The 20,757-nt window shown below is 24.4% G+C and overlaps 2 protein-coding genes across 2 annotated transcripts; both read right to left on the reverse strand.

Moving 5' to 3' along the window:
• Positions 1-1,821: 1,821 nt before the first annotated feature.
• Positions 1,822-3,108, reverse strand: LOC130948870 (early nodulin-like protein 7). The gene is made up of 2 exons (XM_057877743.1): positions 2,907-3,108; positions 1,822-2,252 (listed from the first exon to the last, which is right to left on the reverse strand). Exons 1-2 carry the CDS (start codon positions 3,106-3,108, stop codon positions 1,840-1,842), a joined length of 615 nt encoding a protein of 204 aa, XP_057733726.1. The 3' UTR covers positions 1,822-1,839.
• A 2,119-nt stretch (positions 3,109-5,227) lies between these two features.
• Positions 5,228-8,302, reverse strand: LOC130951492 (CASP-like protein 3A1). Its single transcript, XM_057880148.1, has 3 exons — positions 7,842-8,302; positions 6,119-6,254; positions 5,228-5,572 (listed from the first exon to the last, which is right to left on the reverse strand). The coding sequence occupies exons 1-3, from the start codon at positions 8,099-8,101 to the stop codon at positions 5,351-5,353; spliced, it is 618 nt and encodes a 205-aa protein (XP_057736131.1). The 5' UTR covers positions 8,102-8,302; the 3' UTR covers positions 5,228-5,350.
• Positions 8,303-20,757: the final 12,455 nt, after the last annotated feature.

Genomic DNA, 20,757 nt, shown 5'->3' on the forward strand with positions numbered 1-20,757 from the left:
ATTTATAATTAGTCACAAGAAAAAAAATTTATTTAACAAAAAAACAATTTTAATAGAATAATCTGGAATTAAATATGTCAACTAATATAATTTTTTGGTTCAAAAAAGAAAATATAATATGTTAAAAAACAAATCCCACATTCCTAGCTAAAAGGAAATATTCCATGTGGATTGCAATCTAGAAAGTAATATCATTGTGAATATGGTGGGTTCTTATAATCATTATGATGTCACTGCTGATAGTAGTACTTTGTGCTCATTGAGCATATTTACTTTTATTTTTAATTAATTATTTTAAGTATTTATTTTAAATAAGAGAATCCGATCGGAGAGCATAGGATATAATATAAGCATTGTTGGCAACATGTAATAATTAGACAATATATATGCATGTGCTATTTGATTAATGATATATCGATCATTATTCACCTATAAAGGAAGAACTTATTGATATTAACAGATCATAGAACAATTATTTGCATGGTTTTTGAAACATGTGACTATGTGAGAATACTATTTATTCCTCTTTTTATATAACATTAAGCAAATGCATAAATATTAATGTTAAAAAATAACACTAAATATTAATGTATTGAAAACATTAAAAAAATCTGTTTTTTTCTAAGAGAATTTTTTATTATTTGTTATATCTTTTAACTAATTAATGTTTTTAGAGTATATATTAGTATGATAATTATAAAATGTCTTTGTCACTTCTGCTGTGCACTAAGCAAAAGGCTATTTCTCACTTTCTTTCTCCTTTATGTTAGGCATCTTTTTTTTTGGTCCTTTGGTTGAAGAAATTGATAATTATTTTTCATAAAAAATTGACAATGAAGAATATATTACGCCTAATACAAACAATGTTGGGAAGGACCATATGTAGGTCACTGAAATATGCCTGAAAATATAAGATGAATGTTCCTTTTCTCTGTTTATTTTTGGACACGAATGTTCTTTTACCTTTTTGGACCTTGGTATTGTAAGACATTTACAAGGGCCCATTTTTAGGTAGATGGGCCCAAAAAATGTACCACATCACACCAAAAATTTAGAAATGATGGATATACCCACACACCTATAAAAATTTTACTTAAACAGAGTAAATACAGAGCACTTTTATTAACCAAAAAAATGAAAAAACATACAGAGCACTTTGTCCCAAAAAAAAAAAAAAAGTTTCACCGCAGAACCCAGGATTATGTTTTTAAATAAACATTTGAAATATTTTACGTTTTTATATTTTATTATTTATCTTATTACACAAAAATATAAATTATATCCAAATTACTTATGTAGATAAATAAAATATTTAAAATATTTATTTAAAAAATTAAAAATTCAAAAGAGAACAAATAAAAAAAATTCTAATAATAATAGTAATAGTAATTTATTAAAATAAAAAGTTTAAAAACTTTTATTACTAGTAATAATTTTAGTATGAATTCTTACCATACATGTTAACTAAATCTTTTTTTTTTTAAATTATTCTTTATGATACTAATTCTTATGAATTAAGTCATAACGATAAATATAGTTAAGGTACCAATACCCTAGTTATAAGGGTACCCAATGAAAAAAAAAAGAAAAAAGTAAAGCAAAGAAGAATAGAAGTTTTTTAGTTACTAATCAACAAAAAAAAATAACATAATAATGAAATCAAATTAGCTGATAATAGTAAAAAAAAAGTCAAGATTCAAATTCTAAACAATACTGAATCCAAAAGCAAAGTAAATAAACAATCAACAAAAATGAAAAATAAAAATAAACAACTAGTAAGAATTAACCAACAACTAAACTAATAAGAATCTATGACCACATAATAACAAGAACAATAATTCATGGTGCTAAAACTAGCACAACTACAAAGGTGACAAGAAGAACCGTAACTGCTGAACCAATCATCATGAAACGTGATGTGGATGAAGAAGCATTGGAGCCATGATGATGATGATGATGATGATAATAGGGTGAAGGAGCCAGTTCTGATGATGAAGAAGCGTCTTCGGCCGGCGCAGGGGAGGCGGCCGGCCGAAGAATTTCCATGTGCTGTGGCGATATAACTTCCACAATAAGTTTCTGCCCATTGTGACAGTGATTCTCTGTTCCACTTATGAAGTAGAAGAAACCGGACCTATCAAGAATCACTGTGCTGTTTCCATCATCATAAGATGTTATGGGATTGTTTGTATCACAATGGAAGTATTTCCATTTTTCAACAACTAGAACTGAGTCATTTTGGTACTCAAATACTGCACAATGAAATTAATTCAGGGAGAAAACAACGTCATCAATTAGTAGTAATAATTAATGCAAATAACATTATTCCGGAGAAAACTTTCTCCAGAGAAAAAAAACATGTAATTTGGATTCAATTTTTTAGGTACACTAAATCAACATACCTCTGTATTATTAAATAAGATGAAACCTCATGTATAGTTGACTTTACGTGAAATTGATTTTAGATGAAAAATTTAGTCAAATTAGTTAAATCATTTAACAACCCTCAATTATCACATGAGTTTCCACCTATCATTCTACATGTATAAAAAATAACACATAAACTCATTATTAGTAGTAAAAGCTAAAAATCTTCTAAACTGAATCAAAGTACATCTCTTTACTATTAATTTTTTTTTAAGAAGAGAGTTCAATACAATAAATTAGAACGAATAGAGAACAAAGCAAAAAATCAACCCAAAAAAAACCTATCTCATTATTATTTTTAGTATTGTCATTAACAATAAAAAGATCTACACCACTCTACTCTTTATAGCTAATAAGATTTAAAATTCATTTCATATGAATCTCAACTCTATTTTAGTAGTAAAAATTGAAAAAAAAAATGTATGAACCATAGATATAATACAAAGATGAAGAGGTGATTGAAGAGAAAATAAGCATACCGAGAGAGTCACCAATTTGGAATCTGTTCCTTTGAGCCCATTGAATGTAATATGAAATATTATTGGGACCAGGTTCATGCCATCCCAAGTGATCACCAACCTTAAAATCTCTAGCACCTTCAACAGCTGAACTAGCACCCAAGAAAATTATCATCATCATAATCATGCAACTACACACCATTCCAAAATGTCGTGAAGCCATGTTAGTAACACAAATTTTTTTTTTTTTTTGGTGACTATGTTAGTAACACAAATGGTTCTGAATTTCTAATGATGATGACTAAAATGCAAAGTGCAAGGTACTCGTAATATATAACAAATAGGGTTGCAGTGTAAATGTATATAGTAGCGGTTATTTATTATTATTATAGGTAGTTTCCAAATTTAACGTGTATGTGAGGGCCGAGAATGTGGCTAAACGTGACAACAACAACAATCATTCAATTAAGATCAAAGGATTAACTGGAATAGTGGAATTTTTGTTATTCAAAACTGAAAATTCCAATTCAAATTTACACCAGGAGTTAATTGGGGTGTGAAAATATTTTTTATTTTTTTGAAAATAACTCTTATTTTTAATTTTTTGCATTTTGGAAAAAATGATTGGTTTGTGAAAAGAAAATTCATTTCTAAGTATCGAAAATAATAAAAATATGTTTTATTTGTTTATTTTTAAAATATATTTTTAATACTTTAAAATTACAAAATTATATTTTTATTAAAGGTATGACATTAGTTATTTAATTTTTTATTAAATTAACAATTAATTTTTATATGGTATCAATATGCAATAAATTATTATTTTATTATACTATTTTAAAAAAAATTAGTATCTCTTATATATATATATATATATAGGTGGTTTTATATTTCTTATGAAACTATATAACGGTAAAAAACATCAATTAAACAAAAAATCGAAACTAAAATTAGTTTTACACCAAACGGAATAATTTATTGATGAAAAAATGTTTTAACAAAAAATTTATTAATAAAATAATAAATAAATATTAAAGTTAAAAAATTTAAAACAAAAACCAATTTTTTTGTCAATATTTTTAAGCTTTTATGTATTCTTTTAATTTTTATTATTGATACTTTCATAATTGATTGTCGATTTAAAAAATTATTTTTATAAAAAAATTATTATTTTATATGAAAAAATGAAAGTAAAAAATAAAAAAATTTAATAAATACATGTTAATTTAAAAAGTACGCACTCAATCTTAAATAAAATAAAAAACTCAATAAATACATATTTTAATTTTAATTAGAGCTCTATTTTTTTAATTACCTTGTCTATATACTCAGAGATACAAAAATCAAGCCTAAAATAAAAAATCAAAATGGTTAAATAAAATTAAAAAAATTAAAAAAATTCATCTTTTTAAAGAGATGTATGTATAAATTAATAAAAAATAATGAATATTCTAACATTAAAACGTATAAAGAAAGCAGAAAAAGACAGAAGAGAACGAACAAAGCGTGACAAAAGAACGAGTAAGAGAGATTCGAATCTCTCAAATCTAAAAATACCATATTTTAGTTTAAAAATGTTTTCAAAAATTAAGATGGGAAACATGAAAATAGCGTTTTTAACTTTATTCTATTTTTTAAAAATATTTTTATTAAATTATTTAATAAATTTTATTTTTATGTCTTATTTTTATTTTTTTTCGAAAATGAAAATGAAAACGCTTAAACATATGCCCGAACGTACGTGCAAGGCAAATAACAAATTCTTTTAATAAAATAGAATTTGTTTCTTGGACCTTGTTGGGCTCGAGCCTGTAGACCTTTAAGTATTTTTTTAAGGCCCATTTTCCAATGACAAAAAACCCTTAAAGTAGAGTTGCACCAACAGGCCCTATGATCACTCATTTATTGTTTACAATGATTCTATCATTTTTGTGGAGGCAAAAGAGGAAGAGTTGTTCCAAATGGTCACTATCCTAACCGAGTATATTGAGGCTTCTAGACAAACCATAAATATTAATAAATCATTGAGAAGAGAGTAAAAGAGATACTGGAGATGAAAGTGATCTCTGAATAAAGCTCTAACATGGATTGAAGAGAGGGTGTTAAACAAATTAGAGAGTTGGAAGGAGAAATTTATTCAATGCTATTTGGGTTAATATCCTTAAATCTATATATTATCCTAATTGTAATTTTTGGAAAGCAAAGACAAAGAAGGATGTTCAATTTCACGTGATTATGCATGTAAAGATATCACTTAAAACTAAGATTAAAGTGATCAAATTGCAACAGATATGTAAAATGCAATTAAACCTTAACTTGTACTTAGTATTCTTAGTCAGGTAGAAGATTGATCATAACAAACATAATACTCCCATATAATACATTCACATAAGGCCAATATATATTTTCATATGATTTTGTTATATAAATATATATATATAATTAGTTATATATTGAAGTAAAACTCATGAAGAGTGTTGGGTGAGCCAAATTACATCTTGGACAGCAGAAATAGCCAGCAAGAAACAGCTGGTGAAAGTGAAGGCTATGGAGATGGCAACATGGTCACAGAACTTGTGCAATGGCTTGCAGAAATTCGGCAGCGCCGTGTGCCGGATTCCGGTTCGGTTCAGGTTGGTCACCCCAGATGCAGCAGATCCAGCACTCATCAATGCATAAGCAAATGCCTAAACAAATTTCCACCAAAATGCATTAAAGTAATTTAATGTTACTTACTTTTATTATTTAAAGAATTTAATTTTAATACATTGACAGTGTCAATTACATCTATTTTTTAGATGATCATTCTTATCAATAACATAAAAAATATTTATTTTTGCTAAAGTCATATTACATAATTAATAATGCATCAAAATTAAATTCTTGTTCAAATGTATGTCATTCTATTATCTTATTATTGTAGGATTCTTCAAGTTCATCCAAATTAGGTGAGTTTTAGGGTTTTAGCACAAGCTAGAGCTTAGGAACAAATGTGAGTATGTTAGAGTTACTAAAATTGTATTCAATATAACAAGTTTAATTTTGATGCACCGAAACATGCAATTACATATGATCTTTTGAATAACTCTTCACGCAATGGTCAATGTAAAAGGTAATTATTTTTACTGATGTGACATTACGTAATTAGATGAACGTATAAAATTATCTTACAGAATGCATCAAAATTAAATTCTCAATATAATTTAGAGGGAATCATAAAATTTAAAGGGTACCTGGTCCCCAGCAAAAATAAGCCATGCATAGTTTCTTGAGGGAATGATAGAGGAATTCCTAACAAATCTTGATGTTCCAATCAGTAGTTGTAGCAATGAGTGAGCAGCAACAGCAGCTGAAACCCCAACAAGATATCTGCCCCACCCAACACAAATTCAGAGAAGAAAAAATGTTTTAATTTAAATTAATGAACCACAAAGGTTTAGATCATTCAATACTGGTTACTTTAGAGTTTATTTATTTCTAGCTACGATGTACGGACATTGACATGGATACGGGACACAATACGATACGGGATACGCCAACACACAAATTTTAAAATCTTACATAACACGAGAACGCGCATACACATAAAATATAAATTATTTTTTAGATAAATTGTAATGATATTTTGATATTTCATTGATATTAAAATATAAATTAAATTTTTTAATGATTTTTAATGTCTTGTTTAATTATATCAAGTATTTAAAATATTTTTTTGTTTTAACGAATAATAATATATACTATATCTAAATTTATTTTAAGAATATATGTTAAGAATAAGACTAGACACGTTGACACGTGATGATATTTAGGTGTGTCCAGACGTGTCTGGAAAAGAATTTTTTATTTTTCATTAAGACACGGTTGGACACAATAAACACGCGTGTCGGACGAATGTCGGTGAATATCGTGTCCAAAATGTGTCTGACACGCAGACACGATAACTTAGCGAAGTGTCCGTGCTTCTTAGATTTCTAGTATATTAATAAGTAATTCACTTTTTTATAAATTAAATGTTTGTAATAATAACAAATGTGCTAGCTAGTATGTAATTATTCAAACTATATATTGTACTTTCAATTTTCAGATGCAGAATAATTAGCAAACTATCAAATTAGCCCTTAAAAAAGCAGTGTGACAATTTGGAACTAAATATGTATAATCCATGTTTATCAAACACTATAATCTTTGAGAGACCAATTTAATAATTATTTGTCCAATTAAAGTCAAAACATGTGTACCAACATCATGGAATCAATAAAGATCACACTTTAAACAATAGTTAATTAAAAACTAACTGGTTAAGTAGACAAATTAAGGGTATGCGGAAAACTCAACAATTTGATGAATTGAAAAGACAAAATGGGTAGTAATAGAGGCAAAAGGGACAAACAAACAGAAATAATAATAATTAGTGTTAGAGAAAGGGAAAAGAAGATATAAAAAAGAGAAATTCGAATTCACGGGTGCATGAGACTGTTCATTCAAATACTATGATGACATGACAAACCAACCCCCTCCCAGGCCCCCACTTTTTTATGGTCAATTTTGTCCTCATCCCTCGGTTATTAAAAAACTGTCCAAGGACATTGCTGGCAAAATAATAATAATAATAATAATAATAATAATAATAATAACAATAATAATGTATTCATGAAGTTGTGGTTGGCTGCCAAGAAAATGCAGCAGACCGAAAAAAAAGGGGGGAAAGAGAGTGAGAAACCAACACTCAGAATTGAACAAGATCTTTTCCTATGTTTGCTTCACTATCTTTTAAGTTACTAAGTTTTAGATAGTTCATGATCACCATTCACAAAATAAAAAGAATATCTTTAGACAGAAAAAGAATATTTTTAATAAAGATAAAAGTGAAAAAAGCAACGCAAAAGAGAGAAGCAGAGGAATGATGATGAAGCAATATAAGATCAAAGAACATGGAAGAAGAAGAATGGTTACTCGTATGATTGAGAGAAGGACCACTTTGAATTAATGGGGAAGCTGAAGCCATAGATGGAGACATTGGTAGCTTGTTTTGCAGTAACCATGAGAGACACTGCAACAATGGAAGAAGCCATGCACATCAACCTCAGACACAGCTCCACCGCCTCCTTCCTCCGCCGCTGCCGTGCTCCGACAGGGGCTCCGCTCATTCTTCCGCTGCTCTCCAAAGCTGCCACCTTTGATTCCTCTCCTCGTATCCTCTCTTCACTCACCATGGAAAACACTCTGTTTTTCTTTTTTCCTCTGTTTCCTCTGTTTTCTCTTTTTTTCTTTTTAAAAAAAAAAGAGAGAAAAACTAAAAGAAGTGTTTTTTTTTTTTTTCTTGTTTATTTGTTTAATTTTTTTACTGAGACTGTTGAATGAAACTATGAAAGTGTGTGGTTGTGTTGGTGGGGTTGTGAGAATGAATGAGTTATTGGTGTTTTAAAGGGGGAAGAGGGTGGGATTTGTGTGTGACATGGGAATTAATATTTAAACTCACTTTTCTTGGTTTAAATATGGACATTATATTTTTCTTATTCATCTTTTGTATTAGCTTTTTTACGAGCCTTATAAAAAAACAAAAAAAAAACTGATGGTTAAGATCTATTAATATTTGAAAATAAATAAATAATGGGTCTAAGTGTCTAATCTAACTATTGTTATTTGGGGAACTTTCACATTTCATTTTTCCTCTATGGTGACTAGTCCCTATGGCTTGTCCATATGTACCCTAAATAGGTCATGGACTAATTAATTATACTTGTTATGCGTGTGTTTGGATTGGCGTTGGCTAAATTAGAATTTAAATGAAGTGTTTTATAAAATTGATTTTGGATAAAAGTGAGTTTGTGCCAACATGATTTATATTTGACATTTTTTACTAAAATTAATTTTAATAAAATAAATTTTGTTTAGATAATATTAAGTAAAATCACTTGATAAATAATTAATTAATTATTAAAAAATATAATATTAAATTATAATATTATTTTTTAAGTATATTTAATTTTTTTATATTTTTTAAGTATTTTTTATATAATATTTTTGTATAATATTCTATTTTAGTATATTATAATTTTTTAGTATTATAATAAAAATTAATATTTATTTATAAAATAAAAAATAACATATAAAAATAAACAACTTTATAAGTATTTTTTATAATAAAAATTAATATTTATTTATTAAATTAAAAATAATATATAAAATATATTTTAGTACTCTTTTTAAGTATTATTAATGATTTTATTTTTATAATTATTTTAGGTTCTAATTTTTTACTAGTTATACTTTTATTATTATTTATAATTAATTTTTTATTTAATTTATCATTTCTAATAAGAATAATAATACATATTATAAAAATTTAGAATAATTATTTTAATACTCTCAGTATTCTTTTATTTAAAAAAAAATATTAAGAAAATCAATAATGACTAACAACAAAATCACGTCTGCGTTCAGAGAAAAAAAATTGTCAAACATGCAGCGTTTAAAGCACTTAAACGCACTTTTATCATCTTCAACGTGTTTGTCAAATACACCCTTATTCATTTGGTTCAGATAATAGAAATTTAGTGAATTTTATATATATAACTTTTAGACAAATTTAATTTTGACGCATTGTTAATGTGTAAAAATGATTTTATACATGTATTTAATTATGGAATGATAACTATTTTTTTATTGATCACATAAATAATTATTTAAAATGATAAATGTAATTGTACGACTGTGTAAAATATTTTATATTATCAGTGCATTAAAATTAAACTATTTGTTAAATATTTTGTGTTTTTGAAATTATATTTTTATTTAGTATTTTTATATAACATAATAAATATATAAAAATTATAATTCAATAGGTAAAGAATTTATAAAATGCATAACTTAAAATGATTATGCCCAATTTTTCACAATACTCATTTTAGAATTATTTTTCATAAAACTGTACAAGAGGAGATAGATATAAAAGTAAAAAAAAAAAAAATGTGATGAGATAAACCAAAAATCAAATCTAACATTCTAATCCTCTTAATGTATAAATAGAAGTATAGATAATGATCATTATGAATATTTTTATCCTTTTCAGAAAAAACCAGGGATTTTACCACTATTTAAAACATGACACTTTGTTTCTTATGTTTGCATTTAAAGCGTTTATTGTTTTTTTATCTCAAGAGGGTTCACACTTCACAGTGAAGACTTAAGAGAACCTTACGTATGCTTTGAATGGAGCTATGTGAATTGTGAAGAGAACGAGTGAACCTCTAAGACTCTAATAACTCCAATGCATACATCATCCTTTCTATTTTACTCAAAAATCAATTTTGGACTATATAAACAAATGCCTATGATCACAACTCACAAGAAAATCAATGGGATTGCGTTTTCGTTTCAAAGTGCTAAACATCAAAGAGATTAATTTGGTCATCACATAGTCGGTCTATGAAATATATGAATCTCATTATTGCACACTCCAAGGACTTATTTTTAAATAAATTACTATTTGTATTTAAAAATATAAATACTGACAAATATATTCATATAAGAATAAAATAATAATTATAATTATGGAAGATGGTTTTTGTGTGTTAAGAGCATCCAGATGTTGGTTATATAATTGATCCGTTAGAGTATTTTTCGCACACAAAAATTATCTTCCATAGATACAAATATCGTTTTATTCTTATATAGATATATTTGTAAGCGTTTATATCTTTTATAAATACAAATAGTAATTTGTTCTAAATTTCATCTAAAAGAAGAGAAAAATACAACCTATATTTATAGGTATTCTATATATTACTAGTCGGATAAGATAATTATCCTATCTTATGCGAATAAAAAATATTATTTATATAATAAAATTAATTATTATATATTTATAGATAAATATACGTATAATTTAATTTATTTTTAATGTATATTTTTATTTTAGTATTTAATTTTAATATACGTAAAAATATTTTGATTGAGACATTTTTTTTTTCAATGGAGTTGGAATTGGAAGGCATTCATCCCCACCCGCCTAAATATAAAAATTAATTTAAAATTTTCAGAAGTGAAACAAATTACAATGCAAATTTTTATTATTCATAAGTATTTAAATGGAATGGAATCTATATAAAACAAGATACGAGAGTCGGATAGTATAATCTATTATCTACTTAATATACTAAAATTGGGTTTTTTCTCAGCTACTAAAGATAACGTGTCGATCTCTTATGCTTTCGTTTTCCCTCCAAAACGAATAAATTTTTTTTTTCTATTCTGAATTATTTTATTGTAATTATATTATAATTAATACTAAATGAATAATATATAATTATACTAATTTAGCAACATATCTTCATTATAATTATATCAAATCAATATTTAATACACTATTAAACTACTTATCAATTATCAATTAAAAATAGTTTTAATAATTTTAATGATAATAATAATATCAATAATAGTAATAATAATAATAATAAATCTTTGTTACCCGATTCATGTATATCAAATAATTTTTCTAAATTATTTTATAAAAAATATCTTTAATATAATTATATTGTAATTAATATTTAATAAATAATATATAATTATACTAATTTAGAAACATATCTTCATTATAATTGTATCAAATCAAAATTTAATGTATTATTAAAAAATTACCTTAATAATAGGTAATTTACATATTTATTTTTGTTTTACTAAAGTCTATATATAGTGTTTTCCTGTGGTACATAAATCTAAATTTGAGAGTCAATTCATAATTTTATATTTAGTGATTTTTTTTACTACTTCATAGAATAAGAATGTATTTTTCGTTTTTTTATTGAAATTGATCCTTTTAATGTACAATTTATAATTTTTTATAATATTTTTCATATACTCATTCTATTATATTATTCTTTTGATAATTTTTTATTTGTTGTTACTCTAAGTTATTCTTATCGTCTAATATTCCAGTTCGATTGTCTTTTGCCACAATCATTTACAATACATCACATCCATGAAATACCTCATCGAGTTGTCTTCACTGATTCGGGTTCCAACTACATGGATGTAAGCATTCAAAGAAGAGGTAATAGTCTCTACTTTACCGAAGGATGGTTGGATCTACTCACCTATTATGACCAACCCAATGGAATGTGGTTAAAATTAGATTTCTTAGGAGGAGCTCGATTTTTGATTGAGGAATTGTATTCACGGAACTTTATAGGGCAAGTTCAAGTTCCATCCCCTCCATGCTTTTTACGTCTGCCCGAAAATCTTCGAAGTGGAGCACATAATGAAATTGAATTCCCTCAGTTTCAGTTCAGTTTTGCTAAATTCGTGACAAATTCAAATATACAATTTCAACAATTGGTAATATATTTAAATTTTTTTAGTTTAAGTTGTTCATTATTAGAATAATTTTTTTAACATATTTTGATTTTTTTCAGAAATTACCAGCTTTCTTTTGCAAGCATGCAATGCCATTGAGGGGAATAAGAGTTAGTTTGGTTTCTCGGTGTGACAATTCTATATTCTTGCCGCATTGCATGGATAGCGGATGATGAAGCTTATCTAACAAGAGGATTGTCTGATTTTGCACGAATTCTAAATATTAAAACTTACAATGTTATTTCAGTTGGTTGTCGTTATAAGAATGATTCTATACTATATGTGACTAAGGACTAGAATATGTTCAATATTGTTTATGTAATTTAGTTTTACTATTAGTATTTGATTAAATTATAATTATAGAATTTTAAATTATTGCCTCAATTTATATATTACGATTATTTTTTGTAGATTTGCTATTTTTAAATAATTTAATAAAATGAAGTAGTGTCAGATATTATTAAGTTTATTTTTATCCTTTATTTCTTTATTTGTATTTTCATTATATTTGACAAAAAATGAACCTACACATATATTAAATTGTTGACCTAAAGATAATTTATTTGTCAATAAAAACAGATTTTATTTATAATTAGAATAAAATTTATTTGCCAATAATCGGTGGATAAAACTGAAATTACACCCGTGTCATATAATTATAATTGATTAATTGGTATAAAATTAAATTATACCCGTGCCATGAGTAATAATTTAAATAATTATATCTTAACAAAATATAATTTGAAATAATTTATAAACAATTATCTTAACAAAAATAATTATTTAATAATTAATTTAAAAATCAATGCAAAAAATAATTATTAATAATAATATTATTAATTGGGTAAATAATATAATTTCAAATTATTACTTGAAATATAAATAATATATGGAAATCTATTGAGTAAATCAATGATTTTGTACCTTAATAATTTGACAATTATTACTCAATTAATCAGTTAATTGAATTAGTAATAACAATTTCCAATTTCAAATTTTGTATATTAAGTAGTTATTAAAATTTGGGTAATAACGATTTACACAGAAAAATCATCGATAAATTCAATTAACCATATAGAAGATAATATACTAACAGTTTTAGTATATTATTTATGGCAAACGAAATTATTTTCTCAGATTTTCTATTAAAATTGAAATTAGTAATAATTTAAAAAAAGTTTATTAATAAAATTACTAATAGTCACAACACAGGATATATATTTTCTATGTATTATTTAAAAAATATAATGAAACATGAATAATGAATGAGTATATTATTTCTTCGACTAGCTAATTAATGCAAAATTGAGTACCTTTTTTATTCGATTGAGGTCATATTCTGTTTGTTGAAAGTTTCAATCACCTTAATTAAATTCTGTATTTGTGCCTTAACTTATACAGGCAGTAATATGTTACATATTATTTGGTATATCTAAGTAGTTATTTTTCATAGCGGAGATGTAAAAAATCATATTAAGGTTTAGGATCCGTTTGGGAAACACCAAAAAGTTACTTTTTTCAACTTTTGACTTATAGAAAGTTATATTAATGTGTTTGGTACAATTTTTTAGATAAACTTTTAACTTTTCAAAAAGTTATTTAAGAGCTTTTAAAGAAGTTAAAAAATGTGACTTCTCCTATTTTCAAAAGTTATTTTATCACTCTTATTTAATGCAAAACTTTAAAATAAGGACTTTTATAATAACTATCCAAACTCAAAATAACTTATTTAAAAGTTATTATTAATAAAAGTTCTTATATTTTAAGCTCCTTTTTCAAAAGAACTTATTTAAGAAGTTTAGCCAAACTGGCCCTTAGTGCCAAATAATTAGTGGATAAATAATAGTAGATTATATTATTTTGGGAAAGTATTTTCATTATAATTATATCAAATCAATATTTAATTATGATAAAATATATTAATTATAATTATATCATAGAATTATAATAATTACAATATTTATGTTATATATTTTAATCATTTATGTACGTAAATAATTAGAAATTAAAATATAACTTATAATTATTCGTGCCATGCAAGATTAAATAAAATATATAATAACATAGATGATTTGTTACTTATACTGATTAAATACAATAAATACATATTAATTTAGTTAAAAAAATCACTGTCTCCTATATTTTTCTATTTATTTTTTTAATTTATTAAATCCAATCAATTATAATAAATTAATTATATTAACTAATTAATTCAATCAATTATTTTTTAATTTATTTTTTGAATTCAATAAATCAAATAAAATTAATTATACTAATTATTTGTATTGACTAATTGATTTGATTAATTCTTAAAAATATTCTTATTTAATTTATTTTATTTATTTAAATATAACTAATTAATTATTTAATTTTATTAGGATAAATATCAAATTCTATTTCTAATATAAAAATACAAAATTTTATTCATTCTATTTTTATTTTACCACTATAAAAGGCCATATATGCTAGAAGAAAATATCATTCATTTACCAATTACTCTTTCATTGGGTAGCTTTTACAACAATTCTTTTTTCCTATGAGGCGTCACAAGAAGGCAACTATCATGAACACAAATCAGCACACACTCTTCAACTCCCGTACTCATCATTTAGAGCGATATATGATATGTTATCCATTAAGCATTTATAGACCATGGTGTTATCATGTTTGCATAAATAAATAAAAAATCCATAATTAAGCTTAAGTCATTTATCTATTTGTGTGGTATATTGTAGTGTGAAATTACTTTTAATTTGTGTTGTGCAATGATATTATGGTTTAATTTAAGCTTTTATTTTAGAATTGTGTTATGATTTTCTCATCCTTTTTTCTTAGATATTAAGTTAATGTATTTTATTTATTATTATTGAAGCAGATGTGATATAAAATTTGTAAAAAGAAAAAACTTACATTCAATTTATTTTATTGTAGTCTTCTATTCTTCTATTTTTTTATTCTTTTATTCATTTTATTTTCTTTTTAAATATCATATAATTTATTAATTTATACCAATTAATTAATTATAATTCATTATATCAGTTAGTTTAATTCATTAATTATAATATACATGATAAAATAGATCATTTGTTACTTATACGTTTATTTTTCTAAAATCTAAATTTGAATAATTATATTTTCATTTTTTTATGAACAAAATATTAATAATAATAATAATAATTAACCATTCATACTTTTAATTAAAGTGTTTGGATAATTTTTATATTTATTAATATTAATTATTGATTATTTTTTCATAAATAAATTATATTATAATTTTATGTTAGTTCATAATTGATTAATGATTAATGTTTATAAAGCTATGTTACTCTAAATTTTATATTTATAAATATTTTATTAAATATAATTTTTTAACATAAAAATGTATTATTTTTAATAATATCATAATTTTATATTTTTTAATTATTCTAAATGAATATTTTATCAAATACTAATTAAAGCTATCTTCCATTTGCTTTTACTAATATTTTTTAACTATTAAAATTAAAATCGTATTAATGAATTTAATATTAAAGTTAATTTAGCTTTTTATTATTTAGAGTATTTTTCAATTAATAATTTTATACTCTTTACTTTTTTTTTTAGTTTTATTTTGAATTTTAATTTAGTACTCAAAGGTTGTAAAATTCTATTGATACTGAAATAAAGTTACAAAAGGGTCCATAGGGTAGAATAAGTAAAATAATGTGATACCCACATTGCAACATTCAAATGAAACAACTTAGGATATAAAATGTTTATCTTTCTTTTTCGCGCTGTCTTTATATTATCTATCCTATCATCATATAAAAATCGAATTTTTACCTTTAATGATAGAATCAACGTAGCATGCTGTATTATTTTGTTTAACTCATTAAAGTCAATTTATTATGATGAATTAATTATATCAACTAATTGATTTGAATAGATATTTAAGTATCACACAATTTAAAATTATGTATATTAATTATTTAATTTAATTTTTATGATATATAAATTTAAGGAATAAATTAAATAAGATAATTATTACTTATTTAAATTGAATACAACAAATATAAATTAATTTAGTTAAAAATTTACTATTTTTTAATCTTCTATACATAAAAATGACAAAATAAAATTATAAAATAATCTTTTATCACTTTTGTTATTTTAATTTTATTCTTTTTTTTTATAATTTTATTTATATTACTTTGTTTATTTAATAATAAAATATACTCATATTAATTCTATCATATAATAATATATTTTTCTCCTATATTAATCAAAGAATTTAATAGTTATCAACTACATCTAATAGAATGACTGAGAAGTGAGAACTACGAGAAGTAAACCCAGGTTCAAAATGTTGAAACAAAGAAAAGAAAACAGTGAATATGATTAGAGAAAAATGTATAATAATGACAAAATATACTAAAACTGAATTTTTTCTCCAACTAATAAAAGTGAGGTGTTAATTTCTCATGAATTCATTTTTTCTCTAAAATGAAATCACTATTTTCTTTTCTAAATTTATTTTAAAAAATATATTTATTATAATTATATTACAATTAACATTTAACGAATAATGCATGATTATACTAATTTAGAGAAATATTTTTATTATAATTATATAAAATCAATATTTAATACATTATCAACTAATAAAAGTGAGGTGTCAATTCCTTATGAATTCATTTTCCCTCCAAAATAAAAATACTATTCTCTCTTCTAAATTTATTTTAGAAAAATATCTTTATTATAATTATATTACAATATTAAAATTAGCATTTAATGAATAATGTATAATTATAATAATTTAGAAAAATAAAATAAAATCCAGTAATTTATCTTCCGACTGCACACGTGTATAGAATAACTTTTAAGAAGGATTCATGTATAGTAAATACGGTCGATAATTGTAAAACTGTATACTAACATTGATATAATATTATTTTAGGTATATGTTTTGCATGCATCAAAGAAAAGTGTTGAGTTATTTTTAGTAGATTTAAATTATTCATTGTTAGAATTCTCTAATAATTTATTATTTTGAGCTAATTTTGATATGTTCTTATTTGATAGTAAAACAACATATAAAAATTTGTTGGTAGGTCTAAGTATTATTAAGTTATTTATGGTCACATTGAGTATATATGTTTGATTTATTGAAGAAAGTAGATTACTAAAACCAATTAATAACTATTTAGAGTTAATATATTTAACACTAGCTTAAGAAAAAATAAATAACATAATATGTTATATTTTATTAATCAAATTATTAATTTAAATTAATCTTAACAAAATAATTTAAAATTAAATTTTAATCTTATCACGTGTATGGCACGGGTTAATACACTGGAAATTATGCACGATGAATGTGGTATATAGAGAAATTTTTGAGAGCCTATAATAAAAGGTAATAACAAAATGTCTTACTAAATCTATTTATTTATTAAAATTTATTACTATCACTTAAAAAAATTTAGAATTTCTAGGAACTAATAGATGAATTCTTATTGTACATTAATAGTTTGAGAATATTAAAATTATCATAAAAATTCGTATAATTTTATTCTCTTGACAAACAATTTTATAATTACGTTAATCATATAATTTTATATACAAACATTGATACAGTGTTGTTTCATGTATATATTTTGCAGGCATCAAAGGATAGCATTGAATTGTTATTCAGTAGGTTTAAATTATTTATTGTTTATTACAAAACTTTTTGCATAAGGATTCTCTATTAATTTATTCTTCATTTCGAGCTGATTTTGATATTTTCTTACTTCACAATATACCAACATATAAAAATTTGTTGGTAGATTTAAGTATTACTAGATTATTTATGGTCATATTGAGTATATATGTTTGATTTATAAAAAAATAGATTAAATAACTATTTTATAGTTAATACAATTAACATTATATTAAGAAAAGAAAAACAACGCATACATGTTATTTTTTTATTAATTAAATTATTATAATTAAAATGAAATTTAACATAACAACTTAAAATTATAATTTCAATCTTATCACGTGCATGGCACGGGTGATTAAAATTGTTGTCATTCTTAATGTCAGGTCTAATTTTAACATATTTTAAAAATTAAAAATAAGTTTATAATTTTTTATTAAAGATTAAATTGTACGTCTAGCTCGAAAAAATATTGTTAAAGACCAATTTAAAGTTTCATTCTAAGTTTTAAGATATGGAGTAAAAATTTAAATAGTATTTTTTAAAGTGATAACAAATTAATAATACATTTGATTTAACCGGAAAAAATAAATTACATGAACATAAATTTATGTAGGAGTTGATCACGTGCAACTTAATTTATATATACATTTTAAATCAATCCTTTTCTATAGTTTGAGAATCAAGCACCTCCTTGATTTTGTATCTTTTCACAAGAACCCTAGCATCCACTCCAATGAAAAATAATAATAATTCCAAAGCATAATTCCCTTGACTTTGCTGCACTCACATAATAAGAAAAATACTACTTGGTTACTCATATGTCTTGCGATAGGGATTTAACATATAGATATATAATCATTCATTAATAAAATAATTTTAAATATTTTAAATGTTTTTATATTCTATAGATTTTTGGTAAATAAACAATAAACAATAAGTAGTTGAAGATATTTATAAGGGATAGGTATGATTTTGGTCCTAACGTAAAGGCCAAAAATTTATTTCGTCTCTGACCTTTTCTTCGTTACAAAATAGTCCCCAAAGTTTCAGTTTATTTTTATATTTCGGACCAAAATGCCCATATACCTTCTTCTCCAAAATTATGTAAAACACCAACAGAAACACAAGCATAAGCACCACTACCACTACACCCACCACCTACCACCACCACCACCACCACCATCATCATCATCATCATGGAATCATAAGAACTTAGAACTAGAATCACCACCACCACCCCCCATCCACTGCCACTCTATCACCATCCGCATCACACCAACCAAAATTCAGAAAATCAACATCATCATCGTCATCCTCATCAGAACCCAGAACTCAGATTCAGAACTCAAACTCAGACAAACAAAAATTCAACTCAGAAAATCATCATCATCATCAAGAACCCAGAATCAGCAACAACAATACTCCAAATTCAAATTTCAGCAACAACAATATTCCACAACAAATTTCACAAAAAATCCAGAAATTTCACAAAAAATCTAATTTACATAAGAAGAAGAAGCGGCGGGCGGCGGTGCGGCGGTGGGGTCGGCGGAAAGAAGAAGAAGAAACGGGCGGCGGTGCAACGGCGGGAAGGAGAAGAAGAAGAAGAAGAAGCGGCGGATGGCAGTGCGGCGGCAGGCGGCGGTGCGGCAGCATGGCGTCCCCCTTCTCTCCCCCCTTCACCCTCTTTCTCGCCCCCCTCCCTTTTCTTTCTTTCTCTCCTCACCCACCCCGCTTCTCTGTATCCCCCTTTCTTTCTTTTTTTATTTTATATTTATTTTATTTTAAAAAAATTTTAATGAGGGGTAATTTGGTAATAAAAAAATATAATTGGTAAAAAAGACGATTTTAAAACAAAATAAAACTTTGGGGACCATTTTATAAAAAAAAAAGGCCGGGGACGAAATAAATTTTCAGCCTCTACGTTAGGGACTAAAATCATACTTATCCCTATTTATAAATTATATATGTCTCAATGTATATATTCCCAGAGTATAAGAAATTTAGCACAGGATTCGATGGTCTTATAATGTTTAGACTATTAAATGAACCCATAACAAAATATATTTTTAAAATTTTTTAATAATGGTTAAATAGTTTTATTTAATTTTGATTACAAATTAATTCTTTATATATTATTTACTTATAAAATCTATTTTTAAGTTTTTATTTGATTTAGATACTCTAATCTTATTTTTTTAATTAAGATTATAAATTGGTGAATAATCTATCTTCAATTACTTAATTCTACAATTGGAATCATTTATCAATCTCCTTGATTATCAATTTTTTTTATTATTTTTGTTCATCGTTTATCCATCTACTTAATATCCAATTTTTCTTTCTTGTTTATCCATCTCTTTAATATCCAATATTTGTCATTGATTATGCGATAATCACAGTTGCAGCAATTAGCAGAGATCCAATCAATTTCTTCATTGTAGTGTTTAGAAAATAATCTATTGTTTTGATTAAAAAATCAAGGTTAGTCAATAGAATCTCTAATGTTGCAATTTTGCATTTCGATTTTTTATTCATGAAATTGATTGTATAATGAAAAAATATTTTTTTTTATCTTTTAGTAATTTACATACATTCAAGAATGTTAGAAAGTAAATAAAATTTATTATTTTTTATTATTAATTAGCCAACAATATTTAAAGTGTAGACTTAAAATGTATTATTCGATTATTGTACTAAAAAATTTTATATAGTTTATATTTCTTTTGTCATTGTTCGTTGCACTAGGATGAACGTTCAACATTTAGATGGTATTTATATAGCTTATATTCCACGATAAATCGAATTAGATAAATTCGATTTATGAAATTG

This window comes from Arachis stenosperma, chromosome 9 (assembly GCF_014773155.1).
Source record: "Arachis stenosperma cultivar V10309 chromosome 9, arast.V10309.gnm1.PFL2, whole genome shotgun sequence".
Lineage (NCBI taxonomy): Eukaryota > Viridiplantae > Streptophyta > Magnoliopsida > Fabales > Fabaceae > Arachis > Arachis stenosperma.